We start from the raw sequence: 25,096 nt of genomic DNA, 5'->3' as shown, positions 1-25,096 counted from the left end.
AGCCCTTTGCCAGGACAGCCTGAGTCATAAAACTCAGCACATTCCTCAAGGGTTGGATAGTCTTTCCTTGTTATTACTTTGCTTTTGTTTTATGCAGCACCTGGTTTCGTTTTAAAAACCCAAATAAAACTCACACGGGCAGGGCGGGAGTGGGGAAATAGGAAGAAAAGCAAAGGGCTCTAACTCCCCAAACAGGGAGGCACAGAGCAGGACAGAGACGGGACTGCAGCTGAGGGGCTGGGGAGAGCTAGGATGTGCCACTAATGAATTGATTTGACCACAATCTTCCTTGCTGTATATGATAAAGCATTTGATGCCCAGGTCTCTTCCCCACCCTCCCATCCCCAAATTAGGCCGCAGTACAGTACTCATCAGTCATGTGACCTTCCCGAAGCCCCTCCACTTTCTGAGTGTCCTCAATCAATGGACATACATCTCGGATGAATCCTAAGGAACATTCTAGTTACAACACTCTGAGTCTATGAACCTGCCGGTTCCCTTTTTCTTGGATACAAGCCCTAACCCACGTGTGAGGGAATATGTTTCCACAAGCAAACATTTGCTCTTTGCCTTTTGGGGATTAAGGAATGGGGGATAGACAAGCAAGAAGGTGTAGACCCCACCACACCAATGCTGCTGGTCAAATTGAACTTCTGCGGCCAGGTTACTGTTGCAACTCATCTGTAAAGCTGTTAAGACTTCATTTTTAGAATTAAAACAGAATTCTAATCAGCTATCCCTTGCATATAGTAAAAAACAAATGATGAATTAATGATAACCATTACCTTAGAGAACTGTATTTTACTGGACCAGGAAAAGCCAGCAAGTTAAGAGATTAAAACCTGGATCATGAGGTACTAGACTCGGAACCTCAACAAAGGCCTTTCTCTCCTACTGCCTGAGATGTCTACAGGGGCTGGCCAGGGCAAAACTCCGGAGGTTCCTGAGTGGCTGCAGGGCTGCCTTTTCAACGCATGCTTTTGGAGAGCCTAATGGAAACCATACGAAGGTTGCCGGGAATCAGACCAGATGGCTCCCGGGGAATGTATTTAACCCAACCTAGGGCTAAGAGACAAAAATAATCACTAGGAGTTTGGGGGACGGGAGGCAGGGGTGGTGCTGCGACTTTTAATTGTATTTTCTATTCAACAAAAATCCTAAGAGAAGGACGGTCTTGGTAACTGGGAGTAAATGGAAGGGGGTGTTGGGGGCAGAAAGCGGGGACTGGGGAGGAAGAGGGGGTAGGAGGTGGCTACTTCAGTAAACCAAACACCGTTCTGCCTTTCCTCGGAAGTCGGCGGCTGCCGGGGCCCTTTGCGGGCCTGACAGCAGCGGGCTCCTTCCCGCGCCCCGGGTCACCGCGCAGCCCCTGCCCCTCCCGGTCCCTCCTCCCGCGCGCTCCGCGGGGACGACGAGGCGGGCGGTAGCGGGGAGAATTAGCAGGAGGAGGGTCGCGAAGAGAGGAGGAGGGTCGTAGGCGGTGGAGGCGGCCCGTGGACGCTAGGGGAGGAGGATCGTGGAGAGAGCCAGAGGATCGCGGAGAGAGGAGGTGGGCCGTGCAGGAAGGAGGAGGTGGCCGCTCCGGCGGGCCGGGAGGAGCGGGAAGAGGCGGACGGGGGAGGGGAGGGGCAGGCGGCGGGTGGGCGGGCCGTGGGCGCGGCTCCGGGGGCGCGGGCAGCCTACCGAGACAGCCAGGGCGGGAGGGCCGCGACCCCGCCCCGACGGTCGAAGGCAATTCGCTTCCCGGCGGCGCCTTGCGCGGAGGAAAACCTGGCGGTGGAAGGCTCCGGCTCTGCTGGGTGACCGCTCTGAATACAAAGAACCTTTCTCACGCCCCTGCGCCCTTCCCCGGGGCTCCCAGATACAAGGGACAGGCTCTGTGACGCCGGAGCCCACGACGGTCGGGGCCGCAGCACCATTTCTGTGGTTCTTGTGCATAAATGTGGTCCCAAGTATTTATTTAAAAAGGAAAGTTTAATAAAGATTATAACACGTTTTGTCTCTCACCACCAATTAAAAAGGGAACAAATTGAGAAATGAAGCCCATGGAATTGTCCCAGAAAGCCAACCTGCCAGGGTCCAGATGTTCCTGGGCAGGGGGGTGTTGGGGGGGCCCCATACCTCAAAGTTGTTTATTAAGCAAACTCCACGCCTCCAGCACTGTGGCTTCGTTTTCCAACTCAGTTAAATGGCGATGAGGGTCCTCCCCAGCCATAATCAGAGTATAGATCAGCTTCTGAATCCTCAGATGAGCCAACCTTGCTTTCAGAATCGCACCGTCCATGAAGCTGGAGAAAAATGGCCTGATTGTCAACACTCGCTCATCTGCAAAGGTCACTTTTCCACAGAATTGGGAATTAAATGGTCTCTTCCAAACCAGACATCACTCATGAGCAGGAGATGGGATTGATCCTGCATTTTCTTCCATCTCTCTTAACCCTCCTGTTCAATATATTGTATCTCTGTCAGGAAGGCCAGATTAATAAAGCGGGAGAGAAAAAGGGCAGGAACTCTTGCAATCCCTAACCGGCCCCCACTGCTTCTCTGGTAAGATTCTTTCCAGGTTTCCCTAATTCCTCTAGTCCCCACATTCCTGGATGTGAATGCTCTGCTTTCCAGTTTCCATCAGGAACTTCTTCAAGATAGGACACAGGAATATAAATACTTAGAGAATGGTTACCAAAGGCACTACCCAGCAAGCAAGTACTTTCAAAACTAAGAATAGTGTTAATGATCGTTGAAAATTTCATTCAATCTCTACTTATTGCTTTGATGCAGGAAATCGGGCATTTATATATCTCAGTGCTTGATCTCCTTCAAAGTATAAAATTTAAAAATATTAAGATTTGCCTTGTCTCATAAATAAAAAGTCATGATTTTTTTTTTTTTTTTTGTCAGGACTCTAGGTCCAAGGTTTTCCAAATATGCGCCGCATATTAATTGTGGGGTGTGTGTGTGTGCACATGCATGTACTTTTAGTCTGTTATTGCACCACAAAAACAAGAGCAGGATGTAATGTCATTTATTTGTTGGGAATGGTTGACTTAAAAGCGGCTACTTTGAGTATAGAGAATTCCCTTTCTGGGAGGGGTTGGGGAAGAACCTTACAGAGAGAAGCAACTGTTCCCCCAGAACAGCTGCAGACACTGATTGGCAATGGAATTGCTTGGCACCAGTACAATTCCATGTAGGCAAGAGGGATTTATTTATTTAACAATAGTTAATGATTCTCCCAAGCAACTCCCAAGAGGCCAGCTTTCAGTAAATGTACTTTCAGGAAATCATCTACCCTTCCTAGAAGCAGGCATCAACCCTACAGTGAAGGGATGTCCCTAGTTGACCACACAATATAACTTTCAGGGGACCACACAGCTACAAACGCCCCCAAACAACTCCCTCCACAGTCTGCCACCGCACTGGCTTTCCATGTTTGAAATGCCCCCTGGGAACATTATCAGGTCCTAAGCAGAAAAGTCGAGAAAAACTGCACCATTTCTGGAAGACCATCATTAAAATAGACAAGTCGCCTGGGAACCAGCGCGGGTCATTCAACCCTCTCCCATTAGCGAAATGTATCAGATTTGCTAGTTAATGCCCAAAGACCAGCATTTCCAAAGTGAAATGTATGTATAACTGGTGGTTCTTGTGATACTGTTAGGTAGTACTTGCATAACATTTTTTACTTTAATGGTCAGAGGTTTTTTTTTTTTTCCCCTAACACATAACGAGAATATCAAACCCATGGTATAATGAACATAATTACTTTGGATGAGTCTGAGTTTTTTTTAAGTTAAACAGAAATCTTAATAAAGTAATAGAATAGCAAAAATAGTTGTAACTTCTATGCAGAAACCAGTTTTTATTCTTTCTTTCAACTTACTCTCTAAGAGTCTCTGCTAGAAATTTAAGACATAAAAAGAATCCCATTTTAACAATCTGTGTAAAAGTCCTGGGTTTTGAGAAAGTCTAATCAGGAAGGAGAGAATCCCTGGTCTGGAGGGTCATTTCGGGGAAGCAGGGACGGTAGATGATGGGTGGCAGGACGGGCACATGGGGAGGGAAACTCCGGCCACTGGGCACCCAGGGTGGATACGTGGCAGGGCAGGACTATCGGAGAACTCCCTTTTTCACAACAGGCAGAACCCAGCAACTCACCGAAGAAAATTCGGACAGTACAATAGAAATTCCAACTGCTGTAAGCCTCTTAAGGGCTTGTTTCCAAAACAGCTATGGAGAGATCCACCCAAGAAACTATTCATGATGCTTTAAGAAAGACTTTATCTTATCAGAACAGCTCCGCTTTTTGCCTGATTGTAACTTAGGGAATACTTTTATACCAACTCTAAACATACACAGGCCACCACCCCTGCTGCCATGTAGAGACACTCAGAACCCCACTTCCTGACTCTCCCCCAGAGATCCACTGTTGTAGGGCAAGTAGAAAGATGCTTACATGCTTTAGGACACCTTTCCCTCGTCGACTGTAGTTTATCAGGGCCTCCTGTGCTAGCTTTTTAGGTCTTACACCTAGGGTGAAGAGATAGCCAATATATGAGTGTTTGTGACAGAGTCTACCATAAGTGAAATTTCCTGACATTCCCAAACATTGTTTTAAATCAATAGATCCAAATCTTTACATATGCAGCCCCTGCCTCTGCCACCAGTATGAGTGGCAAATGCCTCTTGCATTTCTCCCTCCTGTTATTTCTGCATCCTACCTTTTGTATTGTTAGGAGAGATAAAATGATGTAACAATATGGGTGCCAGGAGGAAGGAAGCAGAAACGCAAAAGGTGTGGAAATATCACATGAAGACCACTATTAAAATAAAGGCCAGAAAATGGATATAAAGTAGTAGTTTAGGATGGGACTTACAGTATTTTCCATAATTTGGAGGTGTTGGAAAACAATCACCAAAATCCCAAATTTGATGTGCCTATAAAAAAAAGAGATAGAAATAAATACCAACCACTTTCATAATAATAGAAATCTAATAAAATTCATTTTCCCAACATTGCTCCTCCCCACCCCTGCATTCAGAAAGCACTGATACTGCTGTCAAAAGCCACCACTGTGAGTGCAGTGTAGTTTCAGCCACTCGGGAGGCCGAGGCAGAAGATTGTTTAAGCCCAGGAGTTCACGGCCAGCCTGGGCAACACAGCAAGACCCTGTCTCAAAAAAAAAAAAAAAAGCCACCACTGTAATAACAAACAGTAACAGTAAAATATAGACAAAAGAGTACAATTCTAATATGAAAATACCATATGCAAATCAATTTAAAAAAGCTAAACACCCTAGTAGGAAAATGGACAAAGGAAATATACTATCTTATCATTCAAATATAATTATTCACGAATTTGTATTTGCAAATTCACCTACTTGCTAAAATGTATTTGTAAATTAACTAAGCTCCATTCTGGCATTAGTTATAGTGCTGTTAGCCATGAGTTCAATGTTAATAAATGAACAACATATATTAAGTGTCTTTAAACAGAAACATACATAAAAACAAAATTATATATTGATCAGTCGGCAAAGATGCAGTGACTGGAGGCTCCCAGGAATCTAACCCTGTATTTCCTTTAGGAACAATGGTTCAGTATTCCTTAATTCAGTATTCATGGTGATTTTACAAAATATAACCACAAATAGTGAGAATCAATTACAATTCATGAAAGAACTGTGAATGATGAATAAACATAGGAGGAGATGCTTGACTTCGCTAATAAATAAAATTAAAAGAAAATTGAGCTATCTTCATCTATCAAGTTGGAAAACATCAAGATTATATTTTAAAGCTAGTGTTAGAGAGGATATAGGAAAACAGGCACTCTCACGCACTACTGGGGCACAAAGCCAATTTTTGGGAAGGCAGTTTGGCCATTTGTAAAATAAGTATACTTTTGACCCAAGAATTCCTCTTACGCGAACGTACCCTGAAGAGATGATTTTACAGCTGCAAAAACGTATATTCAAATTTTGTTGATCATAGCATGGGTTACAGTAGTTATAAGTTAGAAAACCTTAAATGCCTCCTTATATGGCATATGTGTATATACATATATATATATATATATATTTTTTTTTTTTTGAGATAGAGTTTCACTCTTGTTGCCCAGGCTGCAGTGCAGTGGCATGATCTCAGTTCACTACAACATCCACCTCCCGGGTTCAAGCAACTCTCCTGCTTCAGCCTCCCAAGTATCTGGGATTACAGGCACGTACCATCACGCCCAGCTAATTTTGTATTTTTTTTTTTAGTAGAGATGGGGTTTCACTATGTTGGTCAGGCTGGTCTCAAACTCCTGACCTCAGGTGATCCACCTGCCTTGGCCTCCCAAAGTGCTGGGATTAGAGGCCTGAGCCACCGTACCCAGCCTATGGCATATTTTTAAATTGTAATGGAGTCAGTTAATAAAATATTATGTATCCATTAAAAATGATAACAAATAATTATGTTGATAAACACTGAAAGATGCCCATGAAAATATTAAGGGATAAAAGCAGGTTACAGAGGACAGTGTCCAGTATGATCTCATCAATAGACTGTGTGTATGCATGTATCCTTATGTATACATAAGTATAGAGAGACATTTATGAGGATGTTCACTGAAATGAAAATAGTGATTGTCCCTGGGGGAAGGGAAAGAATTTCAGATAATCTTTACTGTGTTACTCTGTATTATTTGAATGTTTACAATCAGAGGACAGTTATTTTTAACTGCCAGTATATAATAATTTTTCCTCTGCATGGGAAAGAGGAAAAGTTGGTGATCATGATAAAAGCACAGTATCATCAGTCGTTCACAATTTGTAACCTTGGTTATTGTTGTGTTCCTATAACCTAATAGAAAGCTACACACAAAATAAGCACTCAGGAATAAATGGTGAATATTGTTTTTTAAAATTTTAACCCCTTCTTTTTTTTTAACGAATAATATGCAGTATACAATAATTTAAGCTCTCTACAGGTAAGTGATCACTGAGAAACGTTGGACTTACCACTCCATGCTTGACATCAAATGACTTTTTAAAGGGCCTGGTTATTTCAGGGAATAGTCCTGCATGAACATGAAGAGGGAAAATCAGGATTAAAAGCAGTGTTAAAATAAAATTTCTTACACTTCCAATTAGGCTACTACCACAAATTGTACACACATCATCTGTTTCCCTTTAGCATCTGATGAAAAATTATAGCTAGATAAGAGGAATAAATTTTAGTGTTCTATAACATTGTAGAGGGAATACAGTTAACAGTAATTTATGGCCAGACACCGTGGCTCATGGCTGTAATCCCAGCACTTTGGCAGGCCAAGACAGGAGAATCACTTGAGGCCAGGAGTTTGAGACCAGCGTAGGCAACATAGGGAGACCCCCGTCTCTACAAATAATAATTTTTAAAAATTAGCTGGATGTGATGGTGGCACCTGGGGTTCCAGCTACTAGGGAGGCTAAGGCAGGAGGATTGCCTGAGCCTGGGAAATGGAGGATGCAGTGAGCCATGACTGCACACTGCACTCTAGCCTGGGCAACAGAGCAAGACTCTGTCTCAAAAAAAAAAAACCCAATAATTTATTGTGTATTTTCTTTTTTTATTTGAAATATCTCTGGAAAATTGCATATTTTCAAACAGCTACAAGAAAGGATTTTGAATGTTCCCAACACAAATAAATCATAAATGTTTGAGGTGATGAATATGCCAGTTACCCTGACTCACTCATTACACATTGTTTACATGTGTTAAAATACCACACTGTTCTCCAGAAATATATACAATTATTATGTGTCAATTAAGAATAATATCTTTTTAAAAGTAAGCATCAAACAGGTAAGACAAAACCATACAAGTTAAATTCATAGTAATTCTTCTGGAGCTTTTGGGAGAGATAAACATTTTTGTGTCTGAAATATTCTCCTATGATACACAACTTACACTCTTAGAATTGGAGAGAAGCAAGACTGCTGAAATTCTGAGGCTGTAAATTTTTTTTAAGGTCTTGAGAAGCTCAGGTGTATTTTTTAAACAATTTTATTGATATATCACTTAAAAACTTAAAATTTAAGTACACAGTTCAATGAATTAAGTAAACTTACCAGGTTATGCAATCATCACCATAATCTGGTTTTAGAGTATTTTCATCACCCCAATAAGATTCCTTTTGCTTTTTTATAGTTAATCCCCTTTCTTAACACCAGCACCAGAAAACCACTCATCTACTTTCTCTATAGATTTGCCTTTACTGGACATTTCATATAAATGGAATCATACACTCTGTGATCATTTATGTCTGACTTCTTTAATTTAATACAGTGTTTTGAGGTTCATCCATGTTACAGCTGTTTTAGTATTTTGTTCTTTTTTTTAATTGCTGAATAGTATTCCATTGTATGAATATACTAGACTTTGTTACTCATTCACCAGGTAACAGACATTACGGCTGTTTCCAATTTTGGCTGCTATGGATAATGCTGCCATGAGCATTCACATGCAAGTCTGTGTAGACATGTGTTTTCATTTCTAGTGGGTAAAAACCTATATGTAGCATCGCTGGATTCTGCTTTTAATTTCTGTTTAACTTTTAAAGAAACTGCCAAGGTGTTTTCCAAAGTGGCTGTATTTTAATATTCCCACCAGCAATGAATGAAGATTCCTGTTTCTCCGCATCTTCCCCAACATTTGTTATTGTCTTTGCACTTATAGCCATTCTAATGGATGTGAAGGAGTAGCTCATTATGGTTCTTTTTCTTTTTATTTCTTTCTTTAAAATTTTCTAATTATTTTTATTTCAATAGGTTTTTTGGGAACAGGTGGTGTTTGGTTACATGAATAAGTTCTTCAGTGGTGATTTCTGAGATTTGGGTGCACCCATCACTCAAGCAGTGTACACTATACTCAAGTGTAGTCTTTTATCCCTCACCCACCTCCCACCCTTTCCCCTGAGTTCACAAAGTCAATTGCATTATTCTTATACCTTTGCAATCCTCATAGCTTAGCTCCCACTTACAAGTGAGAACATGCGATGTCATTGTGCTTTTTCACTTGCACTTTTCTTCTTTTCTTTCTTTTTCTTTATTTTTTTTTAGACAGTCTTGCTCTGCCACCCAGGTTGGAGTGCAGTGCATGATCATGGCTCACTGCAACCTTCAACTTCCAGGCTCAAGTGATCCTCCTGCCTCAGCCTCCCAAGAAGCTGGGACTACAGGAACATGCCACCACACTCAGTTAAGTTTTCAACATTTTTCATAGAGATGAGTTCTCATTCTATTGCCCAGGCTGGTCTCGAACACCCGAGCTCAAAGAATCCTCCTATCTCAGCCTCCCAAAATGCTGGGATTACTGGTATGAGCCATGGTGCCCAAACTGATTTTTTAATGACGAATTATACTGAGTTACCTTGTGTGATTTTATTAAAAATCAGGGGAAAATGCTGAAAGGGTGTCTTGCTTGATGTAATATGATGGGATCTGGCATTAGAAATAAGTCGAGAGAGTGAACTAGCCTGTGGCAAATGTTCATTGTTTTGTGTGCTATTTTATGCTGATAAACTTTTTTTTTAAAACAAGGTATCTTAAGCCAGAGTCAAAGAGCTTAACAATTACTTAGCTAAATTCAAGAAAAACCCACTTTTTCATAGCCACAGTAAAAGCAGACGGATAAGAAGTTTATCCTTCACAATTAGTGCTGATTGTTCCATGCTCTGTGAATTCTTAGCCTTTCAAAGCTCTGTAAGACTTCTATAAATCCCACAGGCCTCCCAGAGGCTTAACTAGCTTTTTGTTACCCTTCCTTTCAAGAATTATACTAATCATTAATTAGTAAGTGATATGATTCTATAATACTAAAGTTTTATAGAAAGTAATTTTGAGGGCATTTGGTGCATTATGGGGAAAAAAACAGACATTAGAATTTGTGCTAGATCATAGCATTAGGTATTTATACATTTGTGCTTATATTTCGGCCAACTTGGTCATTTTTCTCACTGAACTAGAAATGTCTCTCATTTTCTTTAGTCAGTATATGGAGAGGAACCAGTGTTCCTCTTCACCAGTGTTAAGCTCACATATGTTGGAGTACGGTTAGCTAATGACTTCTCTTTGCGAGGTCACAGTTCACAAAATAGAGCCCAAAGTACGGCTTGACCTTGGCAGCTTCAGTTGGCCTTTTAATTAAGGACATTTAATGTTACCCTAATTTGCTAGTATGTATCTACCTTCCTGCTCCCACTTCCCAGTCTTAGAACTGTAACTGAATTGGGCAATTTGTTCTTGATAAAACTAAATATCTTCGTAATTACCAACAAATTCTATCTTTAGGTATAAGGTCCTTAAATGTTGTACCAACCCTGATGGAAATACCTGTATTTCCTGTAATTCCTGGTTACGGGTATTTAGTTTTTAAAAGCAGATTATCAAGAAAGCAAGTATAGGCTTGCAGAACCAGAGAAGCTCAAGTGTGGAAGTATACCTGCAGGTCTTCTAGTCATTTAGTCCACCTACTGGGTGTCTGTCATAGTGCAACTGCCAGCCTTATCTGTGATTCTGCTTTCCTTTAATATGTTGGGGATACTTTGATCTCCCACCTGCCTGTCATTTGAAATGAAGGTTCATGAACACAAAACATAATGTTGGAAGGTGAAGACAAACCATTCTCCATCCTTTTCGAGTACTGTGGCCTTAAATTGTATGTACACAAAGGAGGAGAATTTAGATTAAATGTGAACAATACAACCTAGAAGCAGCCAAGATGTGTGTATTCTTGGCCAGTGTAAGTGTCTTTATGCAGCAGTCCCCGATCTTTTTGGCACCAGCCACCGGTTTCAGGGAAGACAATGGAAACATGGAAGGTGGGTGAGCAGGTGCAGGGTTGATGGTTTCAGAATGATTCAAGCACATTATATTTATTCTTTATTCTTACATCACTTTATTTCTATTATTCTTACACTGAAATAGATAATAAAATAATTATACAACTCACCATAATGTAGAATCAGTGGGGGCCCTAGCTTGTTCTCCGGCAATTAGATGGTCTCATCTGGGGGTGATGGGAGACAGTGACAGATCATCAGGCATTAGATTCTCATATGGAGCATGAAGCCCAGATCCTTTGCACGCTCAGTTCGCAATAGGGTTTGTGCTCGTATGAGAATCTCATGCTGCCACTGATCTGACGGGAGGCGGAGCTCAGGCAGTAATGCCAACCATGGGGAGTGGCCGGAAATGCAGATGAAGCTTTGCTTGCTCCCCACTGTACACTTCCTGCTGTGCGGCCCAGTTCCCAACAGGCCTCGAACTGGTACAGTCTTTATGAATATTTTTCTGAAGATAGGTCCCAGAGCTTTCATCAGAATTTTCAAAATGTCTCAAAAATATAAGGTATCATTGTCTTAAAGAGAGATGTGTTAATCATTGGGATAGATTAGAGAGCAAATCTCTTTCCTAACAGATTTTTAAGAATAAGTCATTCAATGTTCTATATATTAGATAAAAATCATTCTAGCAACATTAAATTTCTTTTTTTCTAATCAGCTGACTTTAAGACAATGTCAAACTTTTTTTGAGTGTGATAATAATATCGTGGTTATGTAAGAGAACATTCTTATCCATAGGAGACTCATGAAGAAGTATTTAGGATATACTGTTATGATATTTTAATTTTACTCTCAACATTCCAGCAAATAAGTATATATAGGTATCAGTACAGAGAGATTTAGATAAAGCAAATGTTAGGAAATGTGGCAAAATATTAACAATTGATGAATCTAGGAGAGGGCAGGTGGGTATTGATTGTGCCATTTTAATTTTCTTGTGGATTTTATAAATTCTTTAAAAGGATTTTTCATTCCTTTATTCTTTGGGAGCAAAAGAATAAGGCAGTTCATTTATCTGTCTTTTTATTCGTGCCCTCCCCCTTTTATCTGCCTTAACTTGGTCATTATAAAGAAGGCAGTTCTATCATATTTAGTAAACGGCTAAAACCAGGCACAAGAAAAAAAAAGGAAAATCACCGAGGAGCATCCCAAATTACATTTGAGCTATAACCAAGGACAGAACTAAAAATAATGCTTCACCTTTTCCCTATTTTCTCCCCATGTAACTCCCGCCCGTCTCATAGGCAGACACATGGTTTGTTCATATAAGCCTACTAAAATCACTATGGTGTCCACCATAGCTCTATCTTTTAAGTTCACAGGCAAAATCAATTGCAGCCACCTCCTAGTTGATGTTATGCTTGAACAGTAAAGTGCACGCAGTAACAGATGGCATCTTGTGACCTTCTTAATAACAGGCTTGGCTGCCAATGTTCCCTTGTGCCCAGTCTCTGCAGGGAATTTGGAAACTGTTGCCTTACACTTGAATATTTTCTGGCAAACACATTTAACCATTTCTTAGTCTGTTTTCTAATTTAAAATAGAGAGAGCAAGACAAAACAAAATTCCCACCACCTGGAAGGGACATTGATATTTTCTGAATCCAGAGGCCCATCCGGGGATTCTCTGGGGTGTGCTGGCAGTCACACAGCGTAGCTGTCATGTTTAGTGTGATGAGGCCCTCAATTACAGGCAGAGTGTTTATCACTCTACCTAGACATATTGGTGGCCAGCGTGTTTTTTTGTTTGTTTGTTTGTTTGTTTGTTTGTTTGTTTTTTTGACAGAGTTTCGCTCTGTCACCCAGGCTGGAGTGCAGTGGTAAGATCTCAGCTCACTGCAACCTCCACCTCCCAGGTTCAAGCGATTCTCCGGCCTCAGCCTCTGAGTACCTGGAACTACAGGCGCCCGCCACCACACCCGGCTAATTTTTGTATTTTTAGTAGAGACGGGGTTTCACCATATTGACCAGGCTGGTCTCGAACTCCTGACCTTGTGATCTGCCCACCTTGGCCTCCCAAAGTGCTGGGATTATAGGCGTGAGCCACCGCACCTGGCCATCTTTTTTCTTCCTGTAGTTTAAAAGAAATGCATTCACTTCTCACAGCAAGGCATACAAATTAGCCAAAAAACAATCTAAGTCATGGAGTTAAAAGTTCCCTCTGCCATGACAGCTCACACGGTGGTGAGTGAGGCTTGTTTTCGGTCATCTAGTTCCCTTTGTTGCAAACCTTGCGCAGCGGTGGCTATGGAGGTCCACAGGGAAATGGGAAAGGATGGAGAGGGCAGTGATTAGGTGAGGGAGCAGCCTGCCTGTCTGACCCCGATCCCTCCATTGTCCCACAGGAGCATCTTTCCTTTGTTGAAAATGGAAGGCAAATAAGGGCGACCCTAGGGGAAAACAATGAAGACAATCACACTAAAGCCCTTCCGAGCCCATTTCTCCACTCAGCAGAATGACCTGTAAGGCCTTATACCAGGAAGGAAGTGCTAAAATCAGTCTCTGCTAGGCAATCAATGTGGGGAGATGGCTGGAGGAAGAGCAACAACACCACTCCTCGGGAATATGTGGTGGGGTAAAAAGTGCAGCACCTCAGCTAGCAACAGCTCAGCCAGCAGGTGGAATATTGTGTGGAGTCACTAACAGAAAGAGAGTCTTCCTCACAGTAAGACCTAGGGCTCCTTTGGGGGAGTGTAGGTGGATGGGTTTCACTCCTAGGTATCTCGGTGTATAGCTGAGGAGAAGTCAGAAGTGAGAGTCTTCCTGTTGACCCCATTTCTGGGCTTCAGAACAGAGGAGGCCTTGGAGAGAGAAGTTTCCTCTGCTGGGAAAAGCTGGCCTGGGTGTGAGGAAGCCTTGGCTGGGGAGCTGTGAGTCTTTCCCGGGAAAGCTGGGGGAGGTGCCCATTGCTCCTTTATGTTCGCATCCCAGGGCCAGCGTAGAGTCCCTTTCTTAGACAGACCAGAAGACCCATGGAAAAAGCCTCCCTCTATTCAGGCATGCCCTATCCCACCTGCTTCCACCTTCATTCTGGGGCCCCAACCTCCAGGATCAATAAGCTTTGGAAATGATCCAACCACAGAGCAAGGGGGCACACCTCTGAGGCATGATCAAAACAAAACCAACCAAGCTGGGAAGCCACGAGACCCTCACACTGCTAAGAAATGGAAGGTCCTTCCCCAGCCTCAGGCCCCAACTCCTCCCACAGCCACCAGCCAGTCATCTGCCCTCTCTCCTCTTTTCCTCTCCCCTCAAATCACATTTGCCATCCCTTATTTATATTCCTTATTCATAAGTTTCAGATTTGGGGTTTGCCTGGCTGTATCTCCTGTAGCGCGTCACGGAACCTGGGTAGGGGTGGAGAAGTGAATATAACTAAAATCATGTTTGTGTGGAACACTGCCATGCGCTAGTTATTCACTTCATTTTTAAAGTATTGCAATTCTAGGGGCTCCTACATAGGATTCTAAAGGCTGTCATTGGAAACACAGTTTTTCAAAGGTTGCTTCTATATACTACATTTTAATTTTGTAAAAGTCATTTATAAGTTTCCTTTTGGAAGACAAATTATAAACAAAGAACTGCCCCTATAAAGAAGTACGCTGTGGGAAGGAAAAAGCCAACCATGGAAGGACCATAAAAACCATCGTTCAACAAACACTGACAAACAACCTGCTTTGTGTGATGCCCTGTGCCAGGTGCTGGGGATACAAAGACAAGACAGACAAGTTCCTGCCCTTGTAAAGCTTATGTTCTAGTAGGAGAAAGAGATAATAAGCAAGTAAACAAATACCATAATACATAAAAAGCAAAGCAGGCATCAAGATAGAGATGAAGAGGGTGAGAATGTGAAAAACTTATTTTAAACACGGTAGCCAGGAAAGGCCTCTCTGAAGAGGTGCCATTTAAGTTCAGAATTGAAGGACCTGAAGGATACAGCTCAGCAGAACTGGGATAATTGTGTTCCAGCAAAGACTACAGCATGTGTAAAGGTCCTGAGGTGGGAAATAGCTTAGCAGTTTCAAGTTGCTGAACAAATACAATATAACTGGAACAGAATGAGCAAAGGTGGGAGAAGGTGTGAAATAGACTGGAAAGATAGGCAGGGTCACATTCGTGCAAGACCTTCCAGGCCATGGCAAAAAATTAGGATTTTGTTTTAAGTGCAACAGGAAACAGAAGTGAGATTATTTTGTTTATGCATTAAGATGTCCCTCTGTGGAGAATAGATTGGGTTGGCAAGACATGACTTATGGGGTAGTCCAGTGAGTTCTTACTGCTTTTTGATATCTGTAAAGGCTTGGGAAGGCTTTACAGAAGAATAAAAGTGGGATTGAAAGAGTAGGTGAGAAAGGATGTTAAAAATGGACACAAATACTCTTGAAATTACATTACAACTCGTACACATTTTGCCCTCTTAGAATATTATTTGGTTCTTGTCAATATTCTCCTAGGCACTGCCATCCTTGTTAAATGTCATATCCCATAAAAGCATTTCCAGGTAGCTGATTCAGAGACTTGAAGTTTGCTGTGTTTAGGAAATATCCCAGGGATATTGTACACGTTTTCATATCTGGACTTTACTGTGGTCATAAAATGTAACACCTCCTCCTAGTGCATGTTACATCTTCTGGAACAGCAAGAATAAAAGAGACCAGTGCGCTCTTTTGCAAGGTTCAGCTGGGCTCTCCCTAGAGCAGTACAGGTGTAGAACAGTGAAAGGAAAGGGAAAGCCAGTGAGTGTTGGCCCAGCTGTATCACGGTTTGCATTCTACGTGCTATTTATAAAGTTGCTTCTGCTGGACAGAAGTTTAATAAAAACATGTTAGAATCTGTATTAGCATAGTACAATGGAGAGAAAGTTGAATTAAAATTTTGTTGTATTGCAGCTTTATAATACTGGATTTTTATTAGCTATTGCTTTGTTTTACTTTGAATATAAGAGCTGAGCATATGATATAGAAGGGAATCAGGTCAGAAAAGCCACAGCCAAATCAAACCCTTGGAAAGAAAATTAATATTCATGCAAAAGGAAAAGCACTTAATGTAGGCAGAAATAAACTGAACTCTTTGAAAGGCAGATGTGAAAAAGAATTTGAGAACTTTTCTCCTATGATGACCATGAATCACACTTAAGAACAGCCCATGTAATTTTTCTGTTTATGAATGGATGTTACAAAGGAACAATCAGCAGACCAAAGTCCACTAGTGACAAGCAAATTTATATAATTGACTTGCATTGACAATTTGATCCTTGACTTCAAGCAAAATTAATGTTGATAATCAAAAATTTGACATGGAAATGGAAAAGAAGCACAAGGAGATATTATCATTTGGGTAAATTAAATAGTTCTGCCTTGATGTACTGTTACCTCTTAATGAAGAGAGGCAGCATCAGTTAAATGAAAATGACCACTTGCAAAGAATGAAAAAGGCAACAGGGGTAAATTGATAAGCAGTCATTATGAGTATATTCACCGATGTCATTTCTACCTTTCGTCCTACCAATGCTTTACTATAATAACTGGAGAGCAGATAGGAATGCAAAGTAATACGTGCTGTAGAGTAGTAGATTACTGCTTTTGCTACTCATGTTACTACCCCTCAAATACCCCCACCCACTCAACTGCAGGACTGCTCAGCAGGTATAGCAGGCCACAGGTGATTAGCAAATTCTGAAGGGCACAAAAACCAATATGAATGTAATAGAATTGTACTTTGTGCTACTCAGATCAGATGTGCTGTCATCTTAACTTACTATGAATGACGTGTTCAGGCTGTTTAATTTCCCAAACACAGGCTCAGACTTGTCTTCAAGCTGCATAGTGTGTTTCAATTTTATGTTCTTTACTGCAAAGGGAGGAGAGAAAATCTCCTGATTTTAACAATAGCAAACATGGTCAGCTGCCCTCTCCTCTTGCCTCAACAAACCACAAAGGAACACATAAATCCCTCCTCAGATGTACTATGCTGATAAAGTCAAATTTTACTAGGAAAGCTAACAGAATAGTGATCATCCAAGGCAACCATCAAAAACCTTTATCTCCATTATTTAGGAAAACCCAATAAGGCTGCAGGATAATTTTTTCCACCATGCGCAGCCCCCACCACACACATAGACACATTCCACCACAAATGGGTATTACCTGAATATTTTATAAATTGCTACAAATCCTAATTTGATATTACAATCATTAGTCTTGTTAAACCTTCAAAGATTCAACCCTGAGAGACGGAAATTATATGGAAAATAATCTATTGTGTTCTCTTCTCAAAATCAGTGTGTGGCAGAGTGGCCAGCTGTTCCCTTCCATAGTGAGCAGTTGTTGCTAAGAAGTGGCTGCCCAGCCAAGGAATCCATTTCTGAGCTCTCTGGCATCACACTGGAATGTGAGCGTAAGTGATGCAAGTCACTTCCAGGCTGAAGTGGAGAAAGAGCACGTGTGTCTCCCCTCCCCTTCACCCCCACCTGCCAGATGGAGACAAAGGGCTCTAGGGCTTTGGGGATTGGTGGAAGCCCAAGAGGAAAGAAGTCTGTGTCCCAAGTAACCATGAGAAAGGTCTACCTGCAGAACAGCCAACTTTGCATTTGGATAAAGAAAAAAAATATTTTATTGTGTTAAGCAACTGGAATTTGGAAGTTTATCTATCAACTCCCTAATTAATAGATAATTTTGATAATAGATAAATTGGGGGGCTATCTATAGCAACTAGTGTTAACCTAATTTAACTGAAACAGGGTGGAGGTGGCTATAGATGAGTAAATATAATTTACTAGTTGATAGTTTTGGTTTCTCTTCTTAGTTCCTTGGTGTACTCAGTAAAGCTCAGATTATATCACCTGGAGCTCCAAGCTCTGGTGGAAGTTACATTCTGGGAAGTTACATACTGGGACTACTGTGAAAGAGAAAAATGTCTGCTTTGGAAGAACTGTCATTTTTAAGAGCAACCATTCCAGCGTGGAACATGGTCATTTTCCTGCTAAAGACCACCATCCCTTTAGTAGGTAAATGGAAGCCATTGGGACTACCATCAAGAATCTAAAAGTAGAGGAGAGTGATGTCAGTAAAATGGCAAAATAGGAGTTTTCTACCATCATTTCCCCATGGACGGATTGATTTTGACAACCACCCATGGAAGACAGTACTATAGTGGGAGCCTGGGTGACCAGTGGAAAAATTCCAGTACATTAGTAGAGTAAAAACTCCAAGAATAGATGCATTGAAGAGGGTAAGAGCAGTTTCCCTTTACCTGTGACACCTCTTCTGCAAGGTAGCACAACTCAGTGCCAAGAGAGAGCTCCTCAGCCCACGATTCCTCCCATGGGAAGACGTGAGAGAATAGTGAGTGAGTCCCTGGCTCCTCCAGCTGTGTGAGACGCTGCCCAAGGGGCCCACTTCTTTCTCACCCCACAGAAAATACTGAGGTAATTATCATAGCTGAGTGGTGTGGGAGGCTGCAAACAGGGAAGAGAGGCAAAGACTCACAGCCAGCAGGACTCGGAACTCAACAAAGGGCCATGGATCCCACTTACTGCTTCAGGGAGTCCAGCAGAAACCCACCCATGAGCTGCTTGGGATGCCTCACCTGCAGACCACCCCAACTGGCCCATGGGCACCCCCAATGCCCCACATGCATCACTAGCCCCTCCCCTGAAGCCTGTTCTCCACGTGTGTTCCTGGAGGCAGCAAGTGCAAGCCTCTGCAGATGGCACGTGCAGACAGCCCACCCAACTCCATGAGACTGGGAGAAAACACACAAACGTGAGCATTTTAGGGCACTGCTCTAGGGAAGACAAACAAGAGCCTCTCAGCGTCTGGTCTGGTCTGGCTCTGCAGGATTGACAGAAGCCATACAATCTTAAGAATTCCCTCCAAAGAGGGAGCAAGAAGGGTGGAATGGGCACATCCATAGAAAAGGCCTGAGAGAGCCATCAAATATCCAGCTGAGATGACTGTGATGGTGTTTCTCCCCTGAAGCCAGTCAGTGAAGACTGGAGGAGGTGACTATATCTCCAAATGCAAACACAGTAACTCAAGACTTTGAGGAATATGAAAAGTCAAGGAAACATGTCACCACCCAAGAAACACTGTATTTTTCCGGTAACCAACCCCCCCAAAATGGAGCTCTACAAATTTCCTGAAAATTTAAAATAATTGTTATGAAAAAGCACAGTGAGTCACAAAGAAAACACAGACAACTTAATCAAATCAGGAAAACAGCACATGAACCAAATGAGAAGTTCAACAAACAGAAATAAAAAACAAACAGAATGTAGGTCAGAGGATACAAAGTGGCAGATATGTAGAAAGAACTAGTCTAGAGATCTAATGAACACGTGAGGATTGTAGGTAATAAAACTGTACCAGATCCTGGATTCATGCTATTAATCAATGAATAGATTTTAGCTGCTCTTGCCATAAAAAAGGGTAATTATGTGAGATGATGGATATTTAAGTTGCCTCATTATGGTAACCTGTTTACTATATATGTACTCTATAGCATCATATTGTATACAGGCATACTTTAGAGATAGGGTGGGTTCAGTTCCAGTTCGTTTCAATAAAGAAAACATCACAATAAAGTGGGTCACATGAACTTTTTGTTTCCCAGTGCATATAGAAGTTATGTTTATCCTCTGTTGTAGTCTATTAGGTGTGCAATAGCATTGTGTCTAAAAATAAAATGAGCCAGGTGCGGTAGCTCATGCCTGTAATCCCAGCACTTTGGGAGGCCAAGGTGGGCAGATTACGTGAGGTCAGGGGTTCGAGACCAGCCTAGCCAACATAGTGAAACCCCATCTCTACTAAAAATACAAAAATTTGCCAGGCGTGGTGGCAGGTGCCTGTAATCCCAGCTACTCAGAAGGCTGAGCCAGGAGAATCACTTGAACCTAGGAGGCGGAGGTTGCAGTGAGCCGAGATTGCGCCACTGAACTCCATCCTGGGCAACAGAGTGAGACTCCATCTCAAAATAAAAATAAAAAAATTAAAATAAAATGGACATACCTTAATTTAAAAATACTTTCAAAGTTGGAATCAATCATCTCAAACCCTGTTGCTGTTTTATCAATTCAGCTTATGCAATATTGTAAATTCTTTGTTGTCATTAAAACAATGTTCATGGCATCTTCACCAGGAGTAGATTCCATTTCAAGAAATCAGTTTCTTTGATCATCCGTAAGAAGCAACTCCTCATCTATTAAAATTGTATTATGAGATTGCAGTAATTCAGTTACATCCTTAGGCTCCACCTCTACTTCTAGTTCTCTTGCTACTTCTATCCCATCTTACACATACTTAACTCCACTGAAGTCTTAAACCCCTTAGAGTCATCCACAGGGGATGGAATCAACTTCTTCCAAACTCCCATTAATTTTCGTATTTTGACCTCCTTCTATTAAGGACAAATATTCTTAATGGCATCTAGATTGGTGAATCCTTTCCAGAAGATTTTCAGCTTACTTTGCTCAGATTCATTAAAGGAATTATTATCTATGGTGGCCATAGCCTTTGAAACATATTTCTTAAATAATAAAACTTGAAAGTCGAAATTACTCCCTTATCCATAGGCTACAGAATGGATGTTGTGTTAGCAGGCATGGAACCAACATTAAACTCCTTGTACATCTCCATCAGAGCTCTTGAGTGACCGGGTGCATTGTCAGTGGGCAGTAATATTTTGAAAGGAATCTTTTTTTCCAAGTGGTAAGTCTCAATAGTGGGCTTAAATATTCAGGAAATCATGCCGTAAATAGATGTGCTGTCATTCAGGCTTTGTTGTCCCATTGACAGAGCACAGGTAGACTGGATTTAGCATAATTCTTATGGGCCCTAGGACTTTCAAAATAGTAAATAGTTTTGGCTTCAACTTAAAGTCATCAGCTGCATTAGCCCCTAACAAGAGAGTCAGCCTGTACTTTGAAGTTCTGAAGCCAGGCTTTGATTTTTTTTCTCTAGCTATGAAAGTCCTAGATGGCATCTTCTTCCAACAGAAGACTGTGTGGTCTCCATGGAAAATATATTGTTTGGTACAACTACCTTCATTAATTACCTTAGCTATGTCTTCTGGATAACTTGTTGCAGCTTCTACATCAGCACTTGCTACTTCACCTTGGCACTTTTGTGTAATGCAGATTGCTTCTTTCTTTAAACCTCATGAACCAACAACAACTGCTAGCTTCAAATTTTTCTTCTGCACCTTCTTTGCCTCTCTCATTCTTCTTAGAATTGAAGAGAGTTAGGGCCTTTCTCTGGATTAGGCTTTGACTTAAGAAAATGTTGTGGCTGCTTTGATCTTTTATTCAGACAACCAAAACTTTCTCCATATTAGCAATAAGGCTGTTTTGCTTTCTTATCATTTATGCGTTCACTGGAATAGCACCGTTAATTCCTTCAAGAACTTTTTCTTTGTATTCACAATTTGGCTAAATGTTTGGTGCAAGAGGCCGAGCTTTTGATCTATCTTGGCTTTCAATATGCCCTCCTTACTAAGCTTTTAATTTAAAGTGAGAAATACGTGATTCTTCATTTCACTCAAACAATTAGAGGCCATTGTAGGGTTATTAATTGGCCTGATTTCAATATTGTTGTGTCTTAGGGAAGTGGGAGGCCCAAGGAGAGGAGAGAAATGGGGAAATGGCTGGTTGGCAAAGCAGTCAAATTTTATTAATTAAGTTTGCTGTCTTATATGAGTGTGGTTTGTGGTGTCTCAAAACAATTACAATAGTAACATCAAACATCACTAATTGCAGACTACCATAACAGACACAATAATAATGAAAACTTAAAATATTGTGAGAATTATCAAAATATGACACAGAGACAAGAAGTGAATACATACTGTTAGAAAAATGGCAGCAATAGGTTTGCTTGATGCAAGGTTGCCACAAACTTTCAATTTGTGAGAAAAAGGCAATTATCTGTGAAGCACAATAGAGCAAAATGCAATAAAACAAGGTGTTCCTGTACCTTAAGCAAGCAAAATAAAATCTATTTTAAAAATTCTGGAGCTGAAGAATGTAATAAATGAAATAAAAAATGCAATGGAGAGCATTAACAGCTAACTTGATCAAGCAAAAGAAAGAATCTATGAACTCAAAGCAGATCATTTGAAACTATCCAGTCAGAGGAGAAAGAAGAAAAAAATGAATGAAAAGAAATGTGGAAAGGCCATGGGATTTGTGGAACACTATCAAGAGAACTAATATACATATACAGAATATGGTACTACCAGAAGGAAAAGAGAAAGAAAGTACTAGAAGAGAGAAATAAGTGGAAAACTTATTCAAAGAATGAAAACACCCCAAACCTGGAGAGAGATATGGACAGCCAAGTGCATGAAGATAAAAAATTCCCAAACAGATTCAACCCAAAGGTGATTTTTCCATTGTTGGGCAAAGTGTTAGAGCTCCAGCAATGGAAAGTGGTCAGCAGGGTAGTAAGAATAATTTACCAACAACAGTATAGATTTGAAAAGTAGTTTTATTAGATAGAACACTGGAGGAGGGTGCAGTGGGGCACCTCAACAAGAGAAGACTGAGTGCATTGTGGTGGATTTTTCCTTAGGGGTATTTATGGACCTTAAAGCAGAAGCTTTAAGGGTCATTTGGACCATATTAGCCATGTAGGTTATGATAAATGATTACATTCGTAGACATTTTGGTGCCTTGATGTCGACAAGGGTTGCACAATGAGTTTTGACATGCATGCATTCTGGAGATGTATAAAAATTCTAGTTACTTATGAATTTGGGGGAAAGAAGACTGGCACCAGATGCCAGCTTTAGATTATAGGAAAATCTAATTACTTCTAAATTCCTCAGATAAGTTTTGCCTCTGAATGGTCACCAAGTGATCTTTACTTTCTTCAACCATGACACATTAAATCAAACTGTCACAGTAGGTAGCTAGTTAGACATGAGCAGAACAGGAGAGGGCTCCCCACCCCACCCCACACCCCCGACCACACATACGCAGCAGGAATGTCAGGCAACTATCAGAGAGACGGGCTTAACTGTCTCTCTAAAATAATAATTGGCCACAACCAATGCCAGGGAAAGACAGTCTCTCAAAAAACCAAAACTCCTGAAACTGGTAATCAGCAGCTTCCTGATAAGATTTCAGGAGATGGGTGAGTGGGCTCAAGAGTGCACATTAAGAGTCTAAATGGCAGAGTTTAACCGGTATACGACCTTCTAGGGACATTTGACTGGTAAGGGAAGGATGCCTCAAGTGAGCATGTGTACAATCCAGTACACACACTGTGCATGCTCCCCTCCCAAGCATCAGCAGGCCACTGCACATGCAGACAGCCCACCCCAAGGGAAGGATCAGGAGAGAAGGAACACAATACCCCAGAAGCATACCAACATATAAAAACCCCAAGTCAAAATGTCAAGCTGCACATCTGATCTGTCAAGTCACCTGCTTGGCCCTCTTCTAAGTGTACTTTACCTCTTTTCATTCCTGCTCTAAAGCCTTTTAACAAATTTTCACTACTGCTCTAAAACTTGCCTCTGTTTCTCCTTCTGCCTTATACCCCTGAGTTGAATTCTTTCTTTTGAGAAGGCAAGAATTGAGACTGCTGCAGATCTGTATGGATTCGCTGTTTGTAACATACTTTGGTGCCATGAGGCAAATACATTATGCTGTTAACATACTTTCCACTACGTTCCACTGCTAACAAACTTTGGTGCTGCATGACTCAGATATGTTCCCTAGTCGTAAGAGACTTCTACACCTTGCCTTCTTCATCTGAAGGCATTCAACCTCTGTACATGGTTTTCTTCTCCCCTTTTACTCTCCTGCTTACAAACCAACCCCCAGAATGATTCCTCTCAGCCACAAGTGGCTGTGCTCCTCCTGGCTGATCTCTCAGCTCACCCTGGCAGGTAGCTTGTGGTGGGGGGAAAGACCTTGAAGCCCACATCAAGTAGAACTGAGGCACTAATGGCCCTCGTAAACAGGGAGCTCATGAGAATGGTAGGACTAAAGCCTAAACCCATGCAATGCTTGGGGTTTCTTCTGCTTTTCCAGCTAAAATTACCTCTTTCCCAAAAATACCTATGCTGCCTATTCTCCTGTTTTCTCTGTGTGTTTTCTGAAATGGCCTTGCACACCTGCCAGACTGTCTGCCTCGGGGGCAAGTCCGCCTCTTTGTTTTCACTTTTGCATGCCACGTGACTTCTTAAACACATACTCCCTGTAATTAATGTTCTTGCAAGCTGCATTTGCATGGCAACAAAGACATGGGCTTCCTTGCAGGTATCCCCTGAGATTTATACTTGTTTTTACCCTACCAACTTGGATGACTTCCAACCCTTCCCCTGTCTCTTGGCACATTGTGGGGACAGACAAACTAATTGGAACCCTGGCTCTGCCAGCAACTTATGACTTGCATATGCTTTTTGTTTCTGTTACACTCTAGGGGCAAGTTTTTCAGTGGCTTTTGAAGCAGTTTGTCTACCTGCATAGGGCCTCACTCTGTGGCCCTTTAAAAGTCCCACATACTTGCTTTTTTTGAGTTAGAATCCCTCGGGAAGGAGGCAAAGTTCTTCCTTTGCCATTTGTGAGTTCTTACTCCAAGCCCCAAGCCCCAAGTTCTCTGGAGGTTACTACTTTATGTCAAGAGGGCAAATAAACGTTTCCCTCTAAAATCCAAGGGTTGCTGTTTTTGTGAGCATATGAAGGCTTCCCATGAGTATTCCTCTCACATCCTCCCACTTCTTCCTGTAGCCTCCATTTCTCTAATCACTTCCATGCTCTTCTCAACATGCATCAAGACCTTCAATGTCATATTCAAAGGAAGGGAAGTCCAGCCCCCTTGAGGCAGTTAGCTGAAAAGCAGGCCTCTTTTCTACTTAAAAAACGTGTAAAATGGGAATCTGAGAAAAGATAATGATTTTGTTGCTAAAATGCTCCAAGTGAGAGTCACTATGAGGTCGTGGAGACAAGGATATAGGCCAGCCCAAGACCATAGGCACAAGAGACCCATAGGACAGAGATAAAGCTTGGTCCCAGACTAACAGATTACCATTAGAACAGAGACGAAGGCAAGGTTAGGGGTACATAGTAAGACTGGTTCATTCTGGAACCCCAAGGATAAACAAGGAGACCACTGTTCACTTCAGTATCTCCTCTGTTCTCAAGTGCACACTTGTGATGAGATGGGACCAAGGCAAAGGGTACATGGTAAGACTGGTTCATTCTGGAACCCTAAGGACGAATGGG

The 25,096-nt window shown here is 41.6% G+C and overlaps 1 protein-coding gene across 1 annotated transcript in view; it reads right to left on the bottom strand.

Moving 5' to 3' along the window:
- Nucleotides 1-1,955: 1,955 nt before the first annotated feature.
- C5H4orf51 (chromosome 5 C4orf51 homolog) overlaps nt 1,956-25,096 on the bottom strand; it is a 41,104-nt gene continuing 17,963 nt past the window's right edge. Inside the window, 4 exon segments of the mRNA NM_001194878.1 lie at nt 1,956-2,288; nt 4,454-4,527; nt 4,875-4,935; nt 7,002-7,060. Coding sequence (NP_001181807.1) covers nt 2,181-2,288; nt 4,454-4,527; nt 4,875-4,935; nt 7,002-7,060 — 302 coding nt within the window. The 3' untranslated portion in view covers nt 1,956-2,180.

Source organism: Macaca mulatta, chromosome 5, assembly GCF_049350105.2.
Source record: "Macaca mulatta isolate MMU2019108-1 chromosome 5, T2T-MMU8v2.0, whole genome shotgun sequence".
Classification (NCBI taxonomy): domain Eukaryota; kingdom Metazoa; phylum Chordata; class Mammalia; order Primates; family Cercopithecidae; genus Macaca; species Macaca mulatta.
The sequence above is the reverse complement of the archived record's forward strand: the minus strand, read 5'-3'. Positions and strand labels throughout refer to the sequence as shown.